Genomic DNA, 23528 nt, shown 5'->3' with positions numbered 1-23528 from the left:
TCCCAGATATGAAGCTCAGTACATATTCCAGGATGGTTTAGCATTATTGTAAAAGAAGAACATTTGAAATCGGTTACGATGACACAATGTTTGTGCTGATCGAGCTCTATTCCACCTATAAGGTCAGCCAGAGTTGAATAGAATTGACTTTTAATTTATGCAGCACTGCAGAAATCTTTAGATGACCACCACCACCACAGCCGGTCATCCAAGTAAAGATTTTATTCTTAATCCACAAATAAGAATAAAAATCCTACTGCAAGTCCATTGACCTCGAGGTCTTCATAATGATGCGTGGCATGGCATTGATATGTGTGAAGCATAAGGTGATAGCCAAAAAAACAAAAAACAAAAACAACATAAAGCAATCGATGGGTGAATAAATCTTATACTATCTGTGCTGCCTGATTTGAATAGGGATGACTGTGAGGTCGAAGCAAAATTCATTCTTCAAAGTGCATTTAAACTGTTACTAGCATGATGGCGGTCTAAGCCTTTTCATAAATACCTCAAGAGAGAAACATATTAAGCATACATCTCAAAGAGGTATAGCCCTGAACTTGGGGGAGTTTCCACCAACTGCTGCAGATGCCGATCCTTCCAAACAGTTTTTTTTCTCTCTCCCACACACACAAGCCGAGTGCATGTTGACACTTGAAAAGCCTTATAGTGCCAGAGCAGTTTATCTGTTGGGCCAGTATACTGGACATTGATTTTGACCAGAAACATGCGGGCAAAGTTTTAGCAGCTTGCTAATGGAGGCTGAGGGGCTGGGGCGGGCTCGCTGAACCAAGGTGCAAAGAGGGGTGGTGCAGCCAAGGATATTGGAAAAAAATGGGGGTCAATAGTGGGGCGGACTCACTGAGGGCTGGAGGGTGGGGGCCTGTACCTGCTGGGGTCCAGCCCCTCCCAGTACGGCTCAACACCAGGAAGGGGGCTAAGTGGACTCCTGTAGAAGGGGGGGAGATAAGACGACAAGAGGCAGAGAGAAGAGGGAGGATAAGGAGTGGCTGTCAATGAAGTAGCATCGCTGCAACGTCTACAACTACAGTAAGAAAGCAAGAGAGAAAAAGTGAGAAATGCATGACAATACGAAAGGGGTGCAGTACTTGGTTTAGATAGTTTTTGGTTTAGACTAGTCATTGGTTAGACCAGTCATTAGTCCTACAACTACAACTCTATCTCAAACCCTCACCCTAACGGTACCCCTCCCACGGGGCAGCACACCTAGACCTAACCTTAACCCATGTCTAACCAATGACTATAGTCTAAACTAAGTATGCACCCCCTACGAAAGTTGTGAAAGACATAAGTATGACGAAGAAAAGACAAAGAATGAAATGTTAGTGAAAACAGCTGTAAGATTAAGAAAGGAGCTGGGGGGCCTATCGTGGAGCATGAAGAATAAGGAGATAAAAGGAAGGAGAGAAACAGACAGGGGTACTGACGTGGCCACTGCACCTTGAGACACTTTATTTTGATACGGTACAGCGATCTGTGATTCACCGTGTAGGTACAAGACACAGTAAACACAATTCCAGCAACACTCTGAAGGTTGTATCAAGGCCTCTAACAAGACTTGGTCATTCAAATATTCTAGTCTATCCATCTAGTCAATCAGATCTACATTTTGCATCAGAAATCCAGTTACATCTTGTCCCTAAGCTATCCTTTCAAGCCAAAATGTCACATGAATCTCAAGGGTCCATCTGTTTGTTTTCTGCTGGACCAAAGCGGATCCAGCCCAGAAAGTCACCCACAACGTTGTGTTCTCTATCACGTTGTGTGAATGGACACCACACACTGCGACCATGTAAGCTTGCCTGTGGCAATTGACCTTTGTCAAGTCCTGCATGTGGTCCCACCCCTCTTCGCAACCATTGGTTGCTTAGGTAAAAATTAAATAATGTAAATGTAAAAAAAAATTGTAAAAAAAAAAATCGCACTCACGTGAAGTGAGGGGCGCTCTTATCACTATACATCAGCATACATCACATTCCGTGCTCAGCCAATCAGCTGAGCACTGCATTCCGTGCTCAGCCAATCAGCTGAGCACTGCATTCCGTGCTCATACACACAAAACTGTTCATTGTAGCCCATTCCATGCTCTTGCACGCACGCACGCACGCACGAACACAAAGCTGTGCTTAAAAAAAGACTGTATCTTGTCAAAATCAGGTGTGTGACACAGTCGAGGATATAGAAACTTAGTTAGAAAATGTAAAACAACTATTTTGTAACTTATTACTCCTGTAGTGTTGCTTTGGTCAGGGCTTGTTGTTTCTGGTGTTGCTACTGTAGCACATGTTGTAGAATGTTAAAACGTAGCCGGGCATTTGAAGACAATTCTCATGATGTTAAATTTGTTAAAATGCTAAAATGAACAATGGTTGCTGCTTCCGCCCATTACAGTATATCTTCTGCACTTGATCTTAGTTGTGCTAAAAGTACAATCAAGTGTTTGATTTGTACTACAGACCGTCTCACGTTCCAAGTGTTTCCTCTTCAAATACTGTATATACAGTACTGTAGGTTATGTTGAGATGGTATTACAGTCCCACCTGTTGGCTCCTAGCCTAGCATGGCCAGACTAATTTCACTGCATATGTATTAGTTTGGAATCTGCATTTTAAAGGGGCGGATTAAGAAAAAGAGCCAGTGGTGATAAATCTGCCCCAGATTTGCATACGGGGCCCTGATTGGTGCCCCACAACTTCGGGGGCAGCGAAATCCAATCACAGCTGAGCTGGGCCAGAGCCGTACTAAGAGGGCTTTTTCTTTTTGCACTGGCAGATTGGTCTGGTTTCCAGGCTAGTTGGCTCCAGTTTGTGAATATCGAGTGCACCGCTGAGGCAAACAAAGAAAATAAGAAAACCGTACGTTGTCCTCAACAAGTCATGTCTCCAAACAGCTCATTTCGGACATCGCTGGACCGATAGGTGTGAAAACTCCCAGTCAGCCCAGGTAGGAAGAGCCTAGTCTGCACCGAAAGCTTTCAAATTGTCCTTACAGTATATGGTGGCACTCTAACAACAGACAGATTCATGTTTTGGAACTGTATGTTATAGGGCAGGAGCCTATCGCCCGTTTCTGTAGTGATGTACAAGTACACCTCCTGGACACGACGCTAGACGTCCCACTAGGGACTTACCCCAATCCAACCCTTGATGACCCGGCCAGGGATTGAACCCTCCCTGATGACCTCCCAATCTCAGGACCACACTCCAAGCACAAGGCCACAGAGGTGGTTATATGATCATTTCATATTATGATCACGTAAAGACACAATAACACTTGCCCCACACCAGAGTGTAATTGGGACGATTTTGGGTCTGATTCAATCACAGAGTCCTTCCCGATTTATTGAGGCTGGTCAGATTATCTGCCCAAATTATCCTGCCGTGTGAGGGGTTCACAAACATGATCATGATATCACAGACTAAAATTGTAAAAATATCAAACATCAAGCCAATAAGAGTGATCTGATTGGGAAGCGTCAAATACTTGTCTAATATTCACCGCGTCAGAAGGTCAGAACTGAAATGAGTAAATATGAACATAATGCATCAAGTCAGGTTATTTCCTTTTATCCATCATTATTTCACTGGGATTCAAACCTCTGTTGAAAGATACCAGCTGATCTTGTGTGAAGTCTGTCTTTCATATTGTCATGTAAAGATCAATCCCTTGTTTGTCATGTCAAGTTCATAATTAAAAATAAACTAACAACAAAGCAATCCTAGTTTTAAAATGAAACTATATGACGGATTCCGAACTTACAGTAGGCCTAAGTTTGCGTGTGGTGCGGTGTTATATTTGTTTTCATTATAGACAGTAGACACTAGTGACTAGTCCATACCCGTCCAGGCGGGATATCCTTCCTTTCCTTCTGAAAGTAACTATGTATTACCTGCAAGAGTTCCAACACATGAACACACACACACACACACACACACACACACACACACACACACACACACACACGCATGCATGCGCGAGTCCCATCGTGAAGACACACAGCTGCTCATAAACAGTTCCACGCAACCCGTTGTCGCGTCGCGAACACATGTGGTGTCGTAGGGTGCATATGCAGATGCAGGTCTGATTGCTCCAGACCCAGAACATGCTAACGCTGTTTGGCGATAGCACACACGATCCGAGCAGTAAACACATACATACACAGTATACGGCAGTGTGCAGCTGCAGATGATCATCCCATAGCTTGGGGGAGCTATAACCGTTGCGACAGCTGTAACCATGGCGACGATAGAATGTCTGTGGTTTACAAAAACGCGATTGTTTACAAAAAACGCGAATAAACAGCTTGAATGTAGTTAAAGTGGTTTACAAAAACGCGATTGTTTACAAAAAACGCGAATAAACAGCTTGAATGTAGTTAAAGTGAAAAAAGGGCTTTGCAGTTGGGTGCATATGGTAATGGTCAACGCCCGTGTGCAAATTCAGATCAATTGCTCTAGCCACTGAGCAGAACCGGGCATTACAGAGACAAAATAATGACATTTCGTTGTTTATACGTAGATATACTAATACTGTATACGGGAGAAAGGCTATCTAAGTCATGTTTGATGACACAACTTTTACAGTGAATGTTCAAATCGTCCAGGGAATGGCGCCTCTGAAATCAAATCACAGTTTGGGGTCCTGCAACTTAACTAAATCATGTGGTGTGACTGCGCGTAATTACAGTACTTGGACTCATGGTTAGATCTGCCAGTTTGTTTGTGATCTCCCACATTTTTGTAAAATCCAGGAGCCTCCTAGGCTGCTTTAAAAGTCCAGGAGCCTATCTCCCGTTTCTGTAGCGTGAGGCAGCTTGATGTACAAGTACACCCCCTGGACATGACGCTAGTATGTCGCAGGGACTTACCCCCAATCCAACCCTTGATGCTGAGTGTCAAGCAGGGACAAGCAGGGCACTGGGTCCCCTTTTTGGTATGACCCGGCTGGGGATTGAACCCCGACCTCCCAGTCCCAGGGCGGACACTCAACCACAAGGCCACTGATCAGTTTCAGCATTAGGCTTAGTTTACAGTAAATCTGAAATCCGAATTAATTGTATTCTACCAATGATTTGAACATAGGTCTCCTGCATGAGATCCCACATTTCAACTGCTGGGCTAAGACAGAAAGCCAGGGGAGATTTTACGCTTTGAGCTCCATGTAATTTGTCAACGAGTAGTGGTCATACCTGATCACAGGATCTACCTTTCTCGATAGACGTGGCAGTGAGACCACCTCCATCCACAGCAGTTTGTGTTAGTTATATTGTATTAACATACTATATTCTTACAGATTGGTTAAAATAATGTTTTATTCACTAAAACGGTGATTATATGGACTGCAGCTTGAAGAGTGCTTGGCTAGGCTTGCTAAGCTGCTGGAGGAAAGGAAGAAGTCATGATGTTGGTGTTACTTACGCAGTTTCCATGCTTTTTCTGCAGTGGGTAATGGAAAGGGGCGGGTCTAGAAGACAGGAGAAAATAGAAAATAATACTGTTATCTTAAAAAGGCAATAGATCTTCTTGCAATAGTGCAGTACTGTGGTTGCCTGACTGTATCAGTATTATTATAAATAACAAGTTAATGTAACATTCAATATGAATAAATGTTTTTAAGCAGTATAGTGGTCAGTAAAGCAACACAATATCAAACAGGCCTCTATGAGGTTTTCAGCCTTTCAGTTGCTTTATTAAGACTGCGATGTAAAGAATGGTAAGTGGAGGGTTTATTCAACCATAAAATGTTAAATAGTGCATTTATATACAGGTAGCGCCTTTATCCAAGGCGCTTTACATAGATTGTGCATTACATTCACCCTGATTCACACACACATTCATACACCGATGGCGGCAGAAACCATGCAAGGCACCAACCAGCACATCAGGAGCAATTAGGGGTTCAGTGTCTTGCTCACTGACACTTTGACACCAACTCTGGGGGAGCCCACTGGCAAACTTGCGGTTACCATCCAGCCACTCTACCCCTAGGATACACCCTCGCTGTTTTCTAACTACGAGCGCTGTCCGTGGTGTTGATCATCCATCCGAGGTTCGTATCTGATTTGTGATTTTTCATCGCGTCGCGATTGAAATATTAATGTTTCTGGCAAAAGATAAACATTGTGTGCTAATGCTAACATAACACCCTTTCTTACAATGGAGGGTCTGCGAGCCTGGGAAAAAGGAAGTGAATGAGTTGTAATCGGCCCAATTCCAGCTGGTGCAAGCTTAACTACCATCTATGGGCACACGGTGGCAGTTAAAATCGACACTAATATACAGCAGTAGAAAATGTTTGAAGAGCTTTGTGATGTGAATGAGACCTATTGCGAGGACAATTTTCCTGTTCCTCACAAGGGAAAAGGGTTGTTTCAAGTCATACAGTAGTTTACAATCAGGAAAGGATTCAGGCCATGGTTAGGATTAGAGGTTCGGTTTAGGGGTTAGGGATGGATTTATAGCTGATTCATCACAATGCGATACGGCTCGGCGCCAGCGGCGGAACTACCGGGGGTGTAGGGGGGGTGGTCACACCCCGGCCCGGACCTCCTGAGGGCCCGGGCTGTCAGATGATCGATGGACGATTTTTTTACACAGTCACTCACGACTGATAAAACCAAGAAAAAGAAAAAGAAGAAAGCGACGGGCCCCCGCTGGTCGCTTTCTTCTTTTTCTTTTTTTCTCTGATGTAAAGAGAAGTTTGTGGCAGCGCGAGCTGCGCGACGCCACGACCCATGCTGCTGCGGCCCATGCACTCAGCACATCGCAATTTCGTTTTTTTCTGCTGCTGCAGTTGGAATTAAAGAATGACAAATAAAGCAATCTTGAATCTTGAATCTTGAATTAACCAGATACAGAGCCTATATAGCCTATAATAGTCTACACTTTAACAAAATATCATGTCTGTCTGATGAGAATTTACCGCGCTGCCGAGAGAGAGTCCAGCCAGGGCTACAAAAGTGGCAAGACCTGTCACTCATTAGTAGGCTAATCACTCTGTGTGATTCCACAACGGACTGTTTCGATTCTAAACCCCTTCTTGTTGCTTTTCCCTGTGTGCGATCACTCAGCAAAGGTGAAACAGAACACAAAGATGAGTATTAGCCTATTTATTTTTTTAACGCAGCACCTCTCTCTCTCTACGTGTCTCTCTGTCTCTCTCTCTCTCTCTCTCGTGTGTGTGCACTGCTGCGCAATGTCACAGACGCGATCAATAATATATAGCATAAAGAACAGGCAAAATATAACACTTTCCCTCTATCTGTGACTGTGATCATCACCTCACACACACAACTCCTCTCTCGTTCATGCACGGCTGCTCAAATTAGCAGCAACTGTTAGCGAAAAAATTTCCCCGATCGGGGGGGGGGGGGGGTGCTGTTGGGAGTCATGTTCGGTGAGGCCCGGTCGTGCTGTCTCACACCCCGGCCCGGCCCAATGTTGTTCCGCCACTGCTCGGCGCGTTGTGAGCCTGTAGATCAGCTATTTCCGGCTTTAGGGTTAGGGTTAAAAGATTCCCCCTCAAAATAACATTCATAAAATCATTGTCCTAAAATCTGCATATTCACAAGTATAGTGTAATATGCTTGTGTGTGTGTGTGTGTGTGTGTGTGTGTGTGTGTGTGTGTGTGTGTGTGCAATATGCATGTATTGTACAGTGGGTCCATGGCTGACATATACAGACAGGGCTCACCTCTCTTCCGTTTAAGCTTTCGTCGGCGCTGCTTGTTGACAAAACAGGCAGCCAGGGTGCTGAAGAGCACAGCTGCAGCCAGGAAACATATTGTGGCCACAATGCCGGCCACCACTGGCCTCGCCAGCCCACCTTCCTCCACCATCTCTGGAGGGGGGAAGAAGTCTGAGGAATAGGGAAAGGGGATCAGAGAGAGAAATCATGTAGTAACAAGAACAAGCGCTATAGCCGTTTTAACCCATTTTGACCCGAGATCAGATTCTAAAAATGTCTTCTGCCTCCATCGATTTTTCAAAAATAGCAGACCTACAAGCTCGTGGCGCGCCACTCGGTGGCGCGCTATGAGCTTGTAGATCTGCTATTTTTCAATAGCTAAATTATAGCATAATGTTTAAAACACCAAAAGGGGTTCCCGCCCCAAAACGGGTTAAGCTGGAAAGCGTCTACAAGCACCAGCCAACGAAAGCATGCCCATGTGTCTTCTCTGAGGAGCGCTGTGGGCTGGCCACTCTGGGCCAGATTATAGGGTAGCAAACTAGCAGGTTACTATACTTTGGTCCGACGGAGCATTGGTCCGATCGACAACCTACCTCAAACCCTCACCCTAACCCTAACCTCCCCCGGGGCAGACACCTAAACCTAACCCCAACCCTCTCCCGACCCCCAGCGTACCTCGGACCCGGAGCAATGCTCCGTCGGATCATAGTATGCCTCCCAAACTAGCATTCTAGCATCACTTGTTAATATCTATCTGCTAAAGCTATACAAGTGTAAGACCCAAGACCCAGCCCGCAACAGCCCTGACTGCGCCTTCAGAGCATGGGAACGTGGGAAGTGATTGCGAACAAATCATCAAAAAGTCTTGTGGCGGGGCACGGTGGCACAGTCGGTAGTAGTGCTGTCGCCTCACAGCTAGAAGGTCCTGGGTTCGATTCCTGCTGGGGACGCTGTGGGGGCGTGTTCCCTCCTCTGTGTTATCAGTGCCCATACCCGAGGCGGGGTTGGCGAAAGGGCCTTTCTGTGTGGAGTTTGCATGTTCTCCCCGTGTCCCCTAGGGTAGGTACCCGCACATGTTCTCCCCGTGTCCCCTAGGGTAGGTACCCTCACATGTTCTCCCCGTGTCCCCTAGGGTAGGTACCCTCACATGTTCTCCCCGTGTCCCCTAGGGTAGGTACCCTCACAAAAACATGCAGTAATCCTGGTCTCTAAACTACCTCCCCCTGGCTAGCCGGGGCACCTGCTGGAGGGGAAAGGAACTGGTCGGAATAACATGTTCCTTCCACCCAGACCTGGGCATTGTACGGCCGGCGGGTCAGATACGGCCCGCTGGCTGATTCTGACCGGCCCGCCAAAGATTACATGATAATTAGAAAATAAAACATACTTCCATTACCATATGGGTGGACTAAAACTGCATTGCTTTTATTTTGAAGCCCATGTATTCTCACACTGCACGCAATCTGCACGTCAACTGTGCAAGTGAATTGCGTGTGATTGAGAATCTGCATGTCTTCCTTCCTTCACCCCCCTTATATGCGAAAATTTCGGATTTTTGGATTTATTGTTGACAACAGTGTCGGTGAATGCAAATAGCCATGAAGCCCAGCTAAGCATGCAGCTCCACAACACGGTATGGCAGGCGCATGATCACCAAACTTACTCGCAGGAGGACAAGTTAAATCCCATTATGCTTTATTGCTTTATTTAACCCGCTCTAACCTGCCTCGCCAATAAAGTTAACTTAAATATGTGTTGCTGCCCAGGCCGTGGCGTAACGGTCTGGGCACCTGACTGGTAATCCAGTCGCAGTGTGCCGCGGGTTCGACTCCCGGACCCGACACGGCCTTTACTGCATGTCATCCCCCCATTTCTCTCCCGTTTCCTGTCAGCCTACTGTCTGTCCCTTAAAAAATCAATAAAAGGCGTAAGCCGCAAAAAATAAAAAAAAAATAAAAAAAATATGTGTTGCTGCATCGTAAGGCGGTGTTGCGGCCCGAATGTGGCGTGTTTCTGAAGTTCAGAACGGTTGGGCGATGCGCCGTGAGCTTGTGGATCGTCTGTTCCCGGCACGCGAGTCGACACCGTTGTACCACAAAGTAAATCTGGCAGAACGTGCACACATCAATGCCTGCCAGGGGTCTCAACAATATCATCACTGGTTGGCTTGTTATTGTGTTTTCAGAACGTTGTTGTTTAATGGTTGTGAGTGAATCAACAGTGCTCATCTCACGCTGATAGTAAGCAGTGCGCCATGTGGGTTGTGAAAGTGGCACCATCAGGGTCCTCCATGGAAGAACAACTATTAAAAGAGCTACCTCTAATGTTCTTATTGTTAAAATAAAATGCTAGTATTTACATAACTTGTAACTTAATCAAAAACATAGTTTTTAACTGGGAAAGGAAACGTCTCAAGCATGCAAGTACAAAGTAATAAAAATCACACCCATGTGAAATGAGGGGCGCTCTTATTGTACATCATCATAAATAGCCATTTACTGCTTTTTATATAGAAATAAAATTGATATTATGCATAATTAAGTTCAGCCTTTTGGCCCGGCCCTCCAAAATATTTGGAGGGCTAATTTGGGGAAAAATAATTGCCCACCCCTGTTCCACACGCTACATCCGGCCGGGGAAATTCCCCCGTCAGGTGAAAAGAAGCAGCTTGGACTCCTCATGCATAGAAGGAAGCTAAATCATGGGATAAAAAATAAAATAAAATAAAAAGTCCTGTGGATACATTTTGAAGAAATGCCCACATTTTGATGAAACGCCCCTTTTTGCTGGCTAAATGTAGGACTGGTCATGTTATCCCAGTCAAAAATAGGCTAAAGCAGTATTCTCTAAAAGGGGTCTGGGCCTGGGGACCCATGGGGTCCTTGAAGGAGTTCCAGGGCATCCCCAGCCATGCAGCAAAAGGAGGAACAGTGCTATTTTAAAATCGCAGAGAGGTGTTGCATCTCAACATTTTGTGAGCCTGTGCATATGCTAATTTCAAAAACTTTGAATTTGGGAAGGTTTTTTGTTGGTTTGGGGTTTTTTATGCCAGTAGACTAGACAGAACCTGCAACAGGCTGGCAATCAACAACAACCCCCCAGAGCAGAGCACAAGATAAAACAATTGAATGCCACATACCACAGATACATAATCCATACACAATCCATAAATCACATATAATCATATATAACCTCAGGGATGAGGCCAAGGAGGTGGAGGGACTTTGAATGCCGCCATCTGAACAACTCCTGTGTCAGCTAGCATAGTAGCATTTAGTGAAATGCAGAATAGTGACTGCTTAAAATGGACCGCCTTATTTGCACTGAGGGAATGTGGGGGTGTGAGTGAGATAGCTAAAATTTGACAAGACGTTTGGTGCTGATTGGTCCTGCGGTTTGTAAGATTTACAATTCAATATATATATATATATATCAAGTGAAGATATAAAGACAGGAAAGAGGGAGAGAGAGAAGGGGAGGGACACGCAGGAAAGGTCGTCATGAACGGGACTCGAACACACGACGCGCTGTCAGGCCAGAGCCTATATGTGGCACGATGCGCCTGGACCCAAGATTTACAAATTCAAGATTAAAGTCACCATTTTTCTTCTACCTACTTATTTTTTGTCCTTCATGAAGGCACTTGATGAGATAAAAAGTAATTTGCCATTCTCGTGGTCAGTAACGTAACTATACTGTATACTGAGCACCAAAGACACATCTGAATGTATTATCTATTGGTAGACTGACTGTACCAACCTTGATGACTATACGATTAAAGCAGTGGATTTCAACCAGTGGTCGTTGAGGCGGTTCCAGGTGGTCCCCAGCTAAATGAGTATTGGACTGGTAACCAAATGGACCCTTATAGATCTTTAACTCTTGAGAGCGTAAAATGAATAGAGTTAAATTATTGTTCTACACAATGAGTGAATGTATAGAAGAACTGTTATTTTGAGAAACGTTTGCATTTTGTGAACAAAATCTTATCCAAGGACAGCAAAATATATTTTCGGGTGTGAGAGGCTAAATCTCATCAGATGGTGGTTCCGTGGCTCAAATGCTGAATAAATAACGGGCCTTGATATGAAAAGTGTTGAAAACCACCGGATTGACGGGTTACATTCATAGTGTAGGCTAGGGATATTGTACAGAAGTTACATCTATCACAGTGTTCTACTGTGGTAAATAAATGGCATCAGCAACTCATGAACCGATGAGCATTGAAAAAGTGTTTGTTTTCTCTTTCCCCAATCATCATAATTTACAAGGGCACGGCTCAACAAACCAGGACAATTGGCAAGTAGCTCACTCACTGATCACTGCATCATTTGGTTCCCCGGTCTATCCAATAGAGGGCAGCAGAGCACTTCCAATGATGACTAGAGTTCCTGAGAAAATGTGCTGCTGCTGCTCTAGAAAATGTGTTCTTACCAAGTGGCGATGTACTCAATGACCTCTGTCTGCACAGCGCCGACATCATATTTTCAGGGGCTCAATTTAAGATTCTAAATAGAAATGTTATAACTTCATTAAAAATGTGGCTTTGATGATGCTCCTTTTTTTTTAGCAAAAAGAAACATGGCCCCAAAGGAATCCCAAGGGAATGGAGCAAAAAACAATGATGTCATACTTTTGGAGATAGGTATATGAACGCAGCAATCCGTCCGTAGACTGAGACGTAGAGCCAAAATGAAAATGGTGCTGAGTGGACAAAATGTAAAGTTGAAGGTGCTGTGTATGCAATCCATTCACAGCCCAACTTCAGCAGAGGATTGTTAAGCTATAGCCTGAGGTTAAGAGAGGCATGGGCGGCCGGGCGCCTGCTGCTATAGGTTGCTAGTTCAAAACCCCAGGTTCTCCTCAACGAGCCTGTGTGTGTGTGTGTGTGTGTGTGTGTGTGTGTGTGTGTGTGTGTGTGTGTGTGTGTGTGTGTGTGTGTGTGTGTGCGCGTGTGCGTGTGTGTGTGTGTCCACTGTCTGCATCTCCCCTGAGGACAAGACAGTGCAGTGCATAGCTTGTCCACCAGAGGGCATCTCCTTCTCCTACCATCCACATGGTTGGACAGGGGTGCTTACAGATACACACATGGCACCAAAGCATGGTGCTATTTGTTCGCACATTCTAACGCCTAAATGTTTGTACTGAATAGTTTGTTTTGATGACATGTATGTAACTTTGATGTATTTATATGATGACAAGCAGCCTGTTTTTGTATGCAATTCCAAGCCTTGATATGTACTGTGATGCCTTGTAATTTGTGGAAATTCAATAAAATACTTTAAAAGAAAGCAGCATTGGTTTATTATAAGGGGTTCCACTGCACAGATATATATATATATATATATATATATATATATATATATATATATATATATATATATATATATATATATATATATATATATAATATTTATTTATTTATTCTGATATAGCTTCAATTTTATTATTTCATGAAACTGGTTCCATTTGGTTCCATTTGCACACTCTCAGAGTTACAGACCCATAAGGGTCCATTTGGTTACTAACTATCATTTAGCTGGGGACCCCCTGGAACTCCCCCCCATTAACCCTGGGGGTCCTCGGACCCCACTTTGGGAACTGCTATATATAACCCATTCTGACCTGAGATCAGATTCTATAAATGTCTTCTACATCCTGACAGTTTTCTGAAAAAGCTATGTTTCTATGTCAGTCGTTCTTCGATTTTTCAAAAATAGCAGACCTACAAGCTCGTAGCGCGCCACCGAGTGGCACGCTGTGAGCTTGTAGATCTGCTATTTTTCAATAGCTATATTATAACATAATGCTAACACCAAAAGGGGTTCCCGCCCCAAAATGGGATAAGGCAGAAGCGTAGCATCCATCCATCCGGTCTTGTTTTTCAACCCACGACTTTCAGAAGCTAAACAACAAAAGACACATTGGCAGCCCCTCCTCGCCCCTATGCATGCAAAACTTATTAATTACACTCTTCTAGCCGACTGAAATCAATGTCTCACATCTTAATTACTAATGATTGTACCTCAAAATGTGGTCATCGTCACTCACATTATCGATTTTGAGACATTCTATCAAAAAATATTGCAACATTTGATTTAATCAACATCGCCCCAGGCCTTATTAATTAGGAAGCCCCTAATCTGGTGTGCACATATTATTTTCACAATGTGCCCCTTTATAGCTCAAATTGTAACGGATTGACCACATTGTGTCACTCACTGTAATTGAAAGCCAGTTATTTTAAGCGAGCAATGCACTTTCACAAATAATATATAAAATATATAATATAACAGTGTCTCACCTGAACTGGACACATGCAGGGCTTAGTATAGTAAATATTCATAGTCTGGATTTTCGGTGGTGAGGTGACCACCGCTCCGGTGGTGAGCTGACCACCGGAGCTGAAATAACGTTGAGCGGTGGTGAGTAAAAACAGAGAGAAGGGCTGGAGCGGTGGCGGTGGTTTGCTCTTCGCCGCGGCTCGTGACGTCATGTTGTAGTTCGGTGGTCACCTAACCACCGAAAATCCAGACTATGTATGAGCCTTAACAGTGTCTCAACCTGAACTGGACACATGCAGGGCTCAGTACAGTAACAGTGTCTCACCTGAACTGGACACATGCAGGGCTCAGTACAGTAATAGTGTCTCACCTGAACTGGACACATGCAGGGCTCAGTACAGTAACAGTGTCTCAACCTGAACTGGACACATGCAGGGCTCAGTACAGTAACAGTGTCTCAACCTGAACTGGACACATGCAGGGCTCAGTACAGTAACAGTGTCTCAACCTGAACTGGACACATGCAGGGCTCAGTACAGTAACAGTGTCTCAACCTGAACTGGACACATGCAGGGCTCAGTACAGTAACAGTGTCTCAACCTGAACTGGACACATGCAGGGCTCAGTACAGTAACAGTGTCTCACCTGAACTGGACACATGCAGGGCTCAGTACAGTAACAGTGTCTCACCTGAACTGGACACTCCTACAGTGTTGCTCGGCTCACTGATCATGTCCTCCATGACGGCCATGACCCGGAACTCGTACCACGCCTCCTGGGGAAGGACAAAGAGCAAAGAGACTAACATTTGTATAGGTCAGCGGTTCTCTCCTTTACATTTCAAGGACCCCCCCTCTCCCCCCCGTAACTCTGAAAGGATCCATTTGATTCCATTTGTACAGACAGGTAAATGGTCCACTTGGGACACCTACTGTACACTTTTAGAACCACTTACATACGTAGGTAAAGCATTGATTTGTGTAACTGATTATGAAGATATATGAACATAGCACAGAGCTGAATGTAGTTTCGTTTCAGAACTGGAGAGAACTAAAGCCTCGCGTTGCGATACTAATAGGGGCGGATGAAGTCTGGCTGCGCCATGGCTATAGGAGAGAACAGCAAAAAGCATGTGTTTGGCACTGCACGCTTTGAAATGTAATGTTCTGTTTTATAGAATTGATGACAATGAAATGTTTATGCTGCAGCTTGTGGCTGCCTCGTTCTGGCTGCTTCAAACCAGGATGTGAAACACTCTGTGCTAAACTGACGAGCCGTGGCGGAAGAATTAAGTACTCAGATATTTTAAGAATACTCAGTAAAAGGCCTGTGTTCGGCGCGGACGGTTAGCTCAACCTGCCGAGACAGCCTGACGGCGTGCCGCGGGTTCGACTCCCAAGCCCGGCGGCCTTTGACACGTGTCACGTCTCTCTCCCCCTTTCCTGTCTGTCTACTGTTCCCTATCAATAAAGGCATAAAAAGCCCCAAAAACAAATCTTTAAAAAAAGGCCTACAAAAGTAGCCTACAAAAGTATTGGCATCAAAATATACTTTAAAGGTATATTCAGTGATTTCACTCAACAAACCTTAAGTTTCGTTTTTGGCTGTGGGACCCAGCCTTTCGTCCAATCAGGATAGAGAGTCAAAAACGAAACCTAAGGTTTTTTGACCCCCAGGGGTTAACTGGGGACAGGGAGGAACTCCTTATATGGCCAGCACACTCTATAGTAGGGAGGATTATCACAACAAAACAAAAAAATAAGTGATATTTGAATTAAGTGAAATCACTGAATATACCTTTAAGTTCCAAAAGTAAAAGTACAAAAAAGTTATGTTTGAAAATAGCAGATTCAATGAAAACATACCATGGCATTTATTTAACATGAATGTTTTTCAAATTAATGTTACTAGACCTGTACGTGCCCGTCGGCCACGGGCCTACAGTACTTGGGAACGATGCAACTTGGGAACCTAATAATACACGTTGTCATAGCACCCATTTCTACTATCTGTCTGTGTCCCACATAACCTGACTCGGGTTATGTCCCACATGGAGATCTCTGTATCTGTCTGTCTGCCTGTGTGTGAAGAGTGCAAACGGACTGTGAAAAGTGGACCGGTTCAGTAATCAATTGTCAGAGGCTGGAAATTGCACAGGTGAGGGGATTTAGGCTGATTAGGCCCACTGGCAGAGCCTGACCAGAGCCTTTTGTGGTGCGTCCGACCGACTCGATACCGGTCACTGCACTCCCTGTGGGGGTGTGGAACGCGTGTGTCGAATATGAAGTCGGTGGGGCAAGCAGTTCTCGAGTTACGTGCATTACAAACCATACACACGCGCACGCAGAGATGTGACACATTTATAGTAGGATATTATCTTTGGGCGCCCACTTGCAATACCATCAGGGCCGACAGATTGGGAATCACTGGACTACAGCGGTGCTGCAGAGTAATGAGTGATCTGGTCTTCTGGGTTGTATCTTCAGTTCATACTGTACACCTGATAGACTACTGTAAGTCATAGATAGGCAAAACTGTGAGACTTTAAACAAGATACTGTATGAAGAGGGGAAAAAACACGTCATAGCATCAGTCAGTGCTTAATGCTGCACGCACGATCGCACAGTAAACGCAGCCGCATTTGGATCCCTTGTGGTCCAATTACCTCGAAATCGTCGCAGTAAAAAAACGGCAGCAGAAAGGCTAGGTGTGTGTAGTGTGTATCCACGAGCATGAAAGAGATCAGATAAGAGAGGCAGAGAGAGAGAGAGAGAGAGAGAGAGAGAGAGTGTGTGTGTGTGGGTGTTGGTTAGAGAGCAGGAGGAGATAAAAGCGTTTGCATGACACGGGCAGTGGTGGTGAAAAAAACTCAAACATGTTATGCCAGGAAAAATTAACCAACACGAGCCAGATGTGAGACGTTGAAAAAAGCCTCTTCATCATGTTAACAGTACAGTACAGTACAGTACAGTATCGTTGTACTGTATCAGATAAAAATACAAAAAAAGAACGCCCACCCCTCCACTCAACAACGGCTTATTCTGTTCAGACTTAATTTCATTCCATGTTTCAAAGCCACTACCATTCTTATTTAGAGTAAACTGTAAACCTGGATGATGTTTTAAAGGTGCGCAAGACAAATGATATATGTGTACTAACAGGCAGTACTCACTGTACTGTACTGTACTGTACTGTACTGTACTGTACTGTACTGTACTGTACTGTACTGTACTGTACTGTACTGTACTGTACTGTACTGTACTGTACTGTACAAACGCCAATGAATGTGTCTGAAATGGTCCTATTAGAAGCGTTTATCAGTTAAGCCTGATTCATAGTGAAATGTTTTAAAGGTGATGTAAGGCAAGTGATATTTGTTAAAATAAGTGTTGAGTTTAACGTCCCATAGTTGAATCATTCCTATAGATTGTTCAGTAACACAGTCTCCTAGACCAGGGGTTCTCAACGTTTTTGGCTGGGGACCCCCGGAAATGCTTTGGCCATGTCTCGCGACCCCCGGCCCGCCCCCACTCCCCACCTCCAACACAAACTGACTGCAAAAATAGCCTTAATATTAGAGAAAATGTATCATAAATGAATACTGAAACCAGATATAACTAGAACTGCACTCTGTCGAGTGCATACTTGCTTGTTGCACCAACTAGCCAACTAGTGCGCAAGCAGAGCGCGCAAGTCCTTTCGACCGCTGTAAACTGTCAAATCTCAGTATCTCTGAGAAGGAACGTTTGAAATGTATAATTTTTAGATGTAACTTTTTGCTACCTACCTACTTTATGCATATAAACACCTAGTATTATTAAGTATGATTCAAGTTTCTATCTATATAAGTTTGGGTGAAGAGCTAGTCATACATATACACACCACGTACTCTGGTCCCAGCAGATCAGGCACAACGTAAGAGATATGGTCATTTGTGGTCATTTGGTCCCAGCAAAGCAGGCATATACTATATAGGCATATACTATATATAGTATATATATAGTATATAGGCATATACTATATACATATACATATATACTATATAGAGTGTGTAGTTGTAAGTTGATTAGCGGTATACTGTGGTTACTTTGCGCCAAAAACCGTGACAGCTGTCCCGCCATTTGATGTTTATGCAAGAAAACAGCAAATCTGTGCCTGGTTTGCTGGGACCAAATGACCACAAATGACCATATTTCTTACGTCACATCATTAAGAGCTAGTCATACATATACACACCACGTACTCTGGTCCCAGCAGATCAGGCACAATTTGCTATTTTATTTTTACTGATTATGTATATAGTATACGTATACGATTATGTATATACGTATACGAAGAGACCGGGCGAAAACATTACTTGCGCGCTCTGCTTGCGCAAGTAATCATCAAGGAAAGTTTATGCATGTACTATGTGTACTATGTAAACTCTTCGTTTCCATGTTCCAGCCATTCAGTTGCAAAAAAAACAACAACAAAAAATTATTTGGGGACCCCCCCAAAATAATTTGGCCACCACCCTAGGGGTACGGGTTGAGAACGCCTGTCCTAGACGTCTGTCTCTTCAGCTCTAAACAGAAAATACATTTTCAGATCAGGATATTATATTATTGAGGAGAGACTTCTGCACACTCGACTCACTACTAATCAAAGCAGCAGGCGGCGGCGACAAAGCCGCAGACTGCAGACACATAGGAGAAGGAGGGAGACCTGCACACTGCCACTTGCTGGTTCAAGAGCTTTTTATTTAATGTCCACACAATAGAGCACCGAAGTCCTGACGTCACTGTCAGTAGAGGGCGTCAGTCCCCAGGTTCATGTACTTTTTATTTGCATTGTAATCTCCATAGGGGGATTTTAGATCGCCTCATAATAAGAACTGTGTTTGAAAAATAAACCGATCACCCCGGCCTTTTCACTCATATGGATATGAAGCAGCGACTGAAGGTGGAAATGTACAAATATACCCAAAGAGTAACAAAATAAGCGTTAGAAACGAGTCAAACAACCCAGAGACTACATTTCCGGGTAGGCGGGTGGCTGCATCTGCCCGTCGCACAACAGAAACGGAATGTTAATTACGTTTATTTTTATTTTATTGATATTTAATGTTTCGTGGTTAGTACGAGTCGAGTCACCACCAGCTGAGCTTACGTCAACGAGGAATCTCAGGAACGCAATGTGTTGACAGCTGGGCGTGACGTATATTAGCAGCGACATTGCCTTCATATGTAGTTTCAACGCTTTTGCGGCCACATTAATTCCATTTTCTCCAGAAACTGGCTGTATCAAATATGAATGGACATAATTAACGACGCACAGCCACTCCCCTGACAGAAAGGCCGGGGTGGTCGGTTTATTTTTCAAACACAGTTCTTATATGAAGCGACCTAAAAAAATCGCCCTATGGAGATTTCACTGCAAATGAAAAAATACATGAACCTGTGTATTGGCGCCCTCTACTGAAAGTGACGTCAGACTTCGGTGCTCTATAATGCAACGTTTCTGTGATGCCTGAGGAAGGTCGAAAGACCGAAACATTGCATTATTGTGGACATTAAATAAAAAGCTCTTGAACCAGCAAGTGGCCGTGTGTGGGTCTCCCTCCTTCTCCAAATCAGGATATAGCAATGATTAGCATTGAGGAAAAACAATGGTTCTCCCATGGGGTGTTGGGAACCAAATGGACCATTATCTGTCCATTTGGTTCGACAGTTATGGGGGTCTATGGCCTAATGCATGGCAAACTGTCCCTGAAATTAAAAAAACACTTTCTAAAGTATGTGCAACAATGGACAGATTGTTTTACCTGATTAAGGTCTCTAGTGCAACAATGGGCAGATCTTTTACCTGAATAAGGTCTCTAGCCAGCAACTCCGTATCCCCGGGAGGAATGCTGTCGTCCAGTACATCCCATCGTTCCCCGAGGCGGAACTCCATGACATAATGCTGGACAGGTGCTGTGTGGTTGGCAGGTGGGATCCAGGTAAGCAGGACGCCCTGCTGCGTGCGATTGGCTGTGAGGCACCGTGGTGGGGTAAGCAGCACCAATGGTTCAGGGGTACTTATAGGAAATACTAGAAAAACAAGACAGACATAGGAGTTGGGGGTTAAAAAATGTTAGTGCGCTGCACAATAGCCGAGTGGTTATAGGGCACGTACCACATCGGCAGCGAGTACCTGGTTTGATTCCCGGGACAGGCAGACCATTTGCTGCATGTTACTCCCGGACCTTGTTTAAAACAAAAACAGCAAACTAACAAAAAACTATGAAGGTCACTGACAGCACTTCAGACAGCCAGACAGCTTGAACAAGCCGCTACTTCTCAGATGTAGGACAGTCCAATGCAAATGACAAAGATCTAGAGCATATGGATATTATAACTGGTGTAAATACAATTCTATCCTATTTCAATGCCATAACTATCAGTTATGAGTATGACTAAGCAAAGTCAACAGCATGGACTTAGCTTGTCATTGCAAAGGGTTAAACAGTGTGTGTGTGTGTGTGTGTGTGCGTGCGTGCGCGTGTGTGTGCGTGTAACAGAAGTGTTAGAAAACAGTACCATGTTTTTTTTTTAAAGAAAGAAAATGACCACTGCTGTACAGTGATATTTGATATCAGCTAGCTAGTTCTTCTACAGTAGCAATGACACTACTACAGTTGTACAATAAATAACAGACAGAGCTTTATAAATGTAAATGTGGAATATATAACTTGAAATTGTCCCAGCACATTAAAAAACTAACAAGATATTAAAACAGGGAAACAGTCCAGGATCTCTCTATCTGACAGAGAGATTGAATATCATGTCTTGGGAAAACACATGTCACATGTGATGTTCTTTATATGCGCTACACAATGAGTTGTTAAATGCACTGAAACTAATAAAAAAAAAATATATTTTTTTTTAACCCACATTGTGCCTTTAGCTAACACTTACACTGACTTCACAACCTTATTGGCCCTGTGCAGTATAATAATTTTAGTTTTGCACTGTAGAGAGAAGAGAGAGGAAATTATGTCAGTAATAGGAAGGCAGGAGGAGGTATCCTTTGTTAATCTGCTAACAATACAGTAAAATGTCCAAAGATGTCAGGTCGTTCCCTAGCTTAGCTGGGAAGAACATGCCTGTGGTTCAAAGGGAAAAAGTATTGTTTTCTAATATCAAGCTACAGCTAGCAGTCATTTAAAAAAATAACCACCTCTCTGGCCTCTGCAGCTGCACGTCTGCCAAGGCCATTTAACTGTTGGATCAGCACATTCTACCCGAGCACCGCCGCCGCTGCCGCGTCTACCCACCTAATGTGTTCACAGTGACAACCTCGCTGAAGGCGCCCGTGCCAAGCTTGTTCTGGGCCAGCACGCTGAACTGGTACGCCGTCTCTGGCTCCAGGCCGGGCACCACCAGCCAGCCTTGGCCTCCGGGCACAGGTACGGAGAGCCAGTCATGTGGACCTAACCTCTCCCTCTTCAGCCTGCAGGGGGTAGCGATCGGCACCCAAGAAGAGATGGGTGGAGGAGCACAAGACAGGGGCGTGTGGAGGGCAGAGAGACAGAGAGAGAGAGAGAGAGAGAGAGAGAGAGAGAGAGAGAGAGAGAGAGAGAGAGAGAGAGATGGCAAAAAAGAGATGGCAGAGGGAGGGAAATGATGCACATACTGTACTGTTGATAACAAGATGGCCTTGACTTTGGGGTGAATGTTGTTCTTCCACACGATTCAAGTAGTTCCCTTTTTTATTTGTTTTTTTTAACTCTGAGAGTAAACAAATGGACCCATTTGTACAGAGTTACAGACCTGTACGGGCTCCATCTTGCGTCACCCTTCTCCCTTATCCCTAAACTTATTTGCCATTTTTTACTATTTTTAAAATCATTTTAAAATAGATCAACTAGCTGATCTACATCTACACGTTGTGAGCTTGTAGGTCAGCCATTTGAACTATTTTAAAAGTTTTTTTTAAATAGTAAAGAAATAGCAAATACTGTAAGTTTAGGGATAAGGGACAAGGTGTGGCGAAAGATATAGCCCTATAATGTATAAGGGTCCATTGGAACCCACTTTGAGAACCACGGTGACGTAAAATCAATTTCACCCCAGGGACTTTAAACTTTAAATATTCTGGATAGTTTCTCCCATACTTTACATTTTACATACCGTACATATTCAAAGTCACTTTATCTTAACTATCCTGATGCATCTCTCATCTCTGCTATAGTTCCTGCAACATCAGCTGTCCCAGAGTTCATATAAACATACAGTATCAGTAACATACCATACCTGGCATACCATTTTAACAGTTTATTATACAGACACATTTGATGGTAGTAAGCCCATGCTGCGCTCAGCCGTGCAATTTGCTGAGGATTGGCCATGCCGTATTTGTCCAACAGATCTCTAAAGCAAGCATAAACCTGTATGCACACACATATATATATTTTATTTAAAAGGAAATGTTATTCAACTATACCCGATAGCACAATAGTACAGAGATCTGTTATCTGGTGATGGTATTCATTAACATGATGTGTCCTTTTGAGTTTGAGTGCCGTGAGAATGCTTTATCATGTTGCTGCAATACTAGCAGACCAGCCAACCTTGGCCAATTAAAAAATAAATTGTATTACCAGGTGAGTGATGCAAATCAATGATGTCAACCAGTTTTAATGCACACATGACTGAATCATCGTTTTTTTTAAACTCGCCATAAAAGAAGCAATGTTAGTTCAGGCAGAGCACGGAAAAGGCAAGCGCGGCACATCATCTGACTAACTGTACCAGCGTTTCATTCACACCTTTACAGCTAATAAAAGCAATGGCGATTCAACAATCACATTCAAAATAGGGCGGTCCCAACCAAGTGAATGCTCTCACTTCTACTCTGGTGTTTTTTTTTTTTCATGCCAGTCGAGTTGTCATACCGCCCTCTGTAGACTCCCTCCACCTCCGCAACCTCCTCCTCCTGCTATTACCTTTGCACAGCATGTCTGAGTTGTGTGGCTTATGCTACGGTTTTATACACTAAACAGTATATTATATGTTCATCATGCACGGGGGTAAATAGTAGTGCTCTCTGCTGAATCACTCACATGCTGCTCAGATTCATTGGGGAAGCACTCGCCAGGAGCAGAGCCTTTCCACCAAGTACAGTATAAACTGTATAACCATTTGTTGCAATAAATGGTTTTAACGTCTTTGACACACAAGTGTCTCTGACTGAATGTATTTTCCTAACAGGTTTTACGTCACATGCTATACTCACGTGGTACTGTAATACATAGCCAGACTACAGTAGATAATCATTGATGGTTGGGGGCAGTGCATCCGACTGCACAGATAGGGGGGGTGGGGGGAAATCCACCGGCAACGAAAAACGCAATTAAGGGCCTTTCAAACGTGAAGCGATATATAACGCGCATATAGTTCATTTTCAACGAGACCTGCGTTTTTGCGCGGAGCACTGCACGGGGAGCAGTCGCGGTGCGACGACGCAAGCGTATTTACGTGAGCGCGGTTCCCGTGAATTTGTTGTTGC

At 44.0% G+C, this 23528-nt stretch overlaps 1 protein-coding gene across 1 annotated transcript in view; it reads right to left on the bottom strand.

Moving 5' to 3' along the window:
* Window positions 1–23528, bottom strand: part of igsf9bb (immunoglobulin superfamily, member 9Bb) — a 148830-nt gene that overhangs the window by 13867 nt on the left and 111435 nt on the right. Inside the window, exons 13-18 of the mRNA XM_083764167.1 lie at window positions 21295–21470; window positions 19842–20068; window positions 14685–14769; window positions 7714–7878; window positions 5439–5484; window positions 863–949 (exon numbers count right to left, since the gene is read on the bottom strand). Coding sequence (XP_083620293.1) covers window positions 863–949; window positions 5439–5484; window positions 7714–7878; window positions 14685–14769; window positions 19842–20068; window positions 21295–21470 — 786 coding nt within the window. The remainder of the gene's footprint in view (window positions 1–862; window positions 950–5438; window positions 5485–7713; window positions 7879–14684; window positions 14770–19841; window positions 20069–21294; window positions 21471–23528) is intronic.

Source organism: Protomyctophum parallelum (genome assembly GCF_964188405.1).
Source record: "Protomyctophum parallelum genome assembly, chromosome: 1".
NCBI lineage: Eukaryota > Metazoa > Chordata > Actinopteri > Myctophiformes > Myctophidae > Protomyctophum > Protomyctophum parallelum.
The sequence above is the reverse complement of the archived record's forward strand: the minus strand, read 5'-3'. Positions and strand labels throughout refer to the sequence as shown.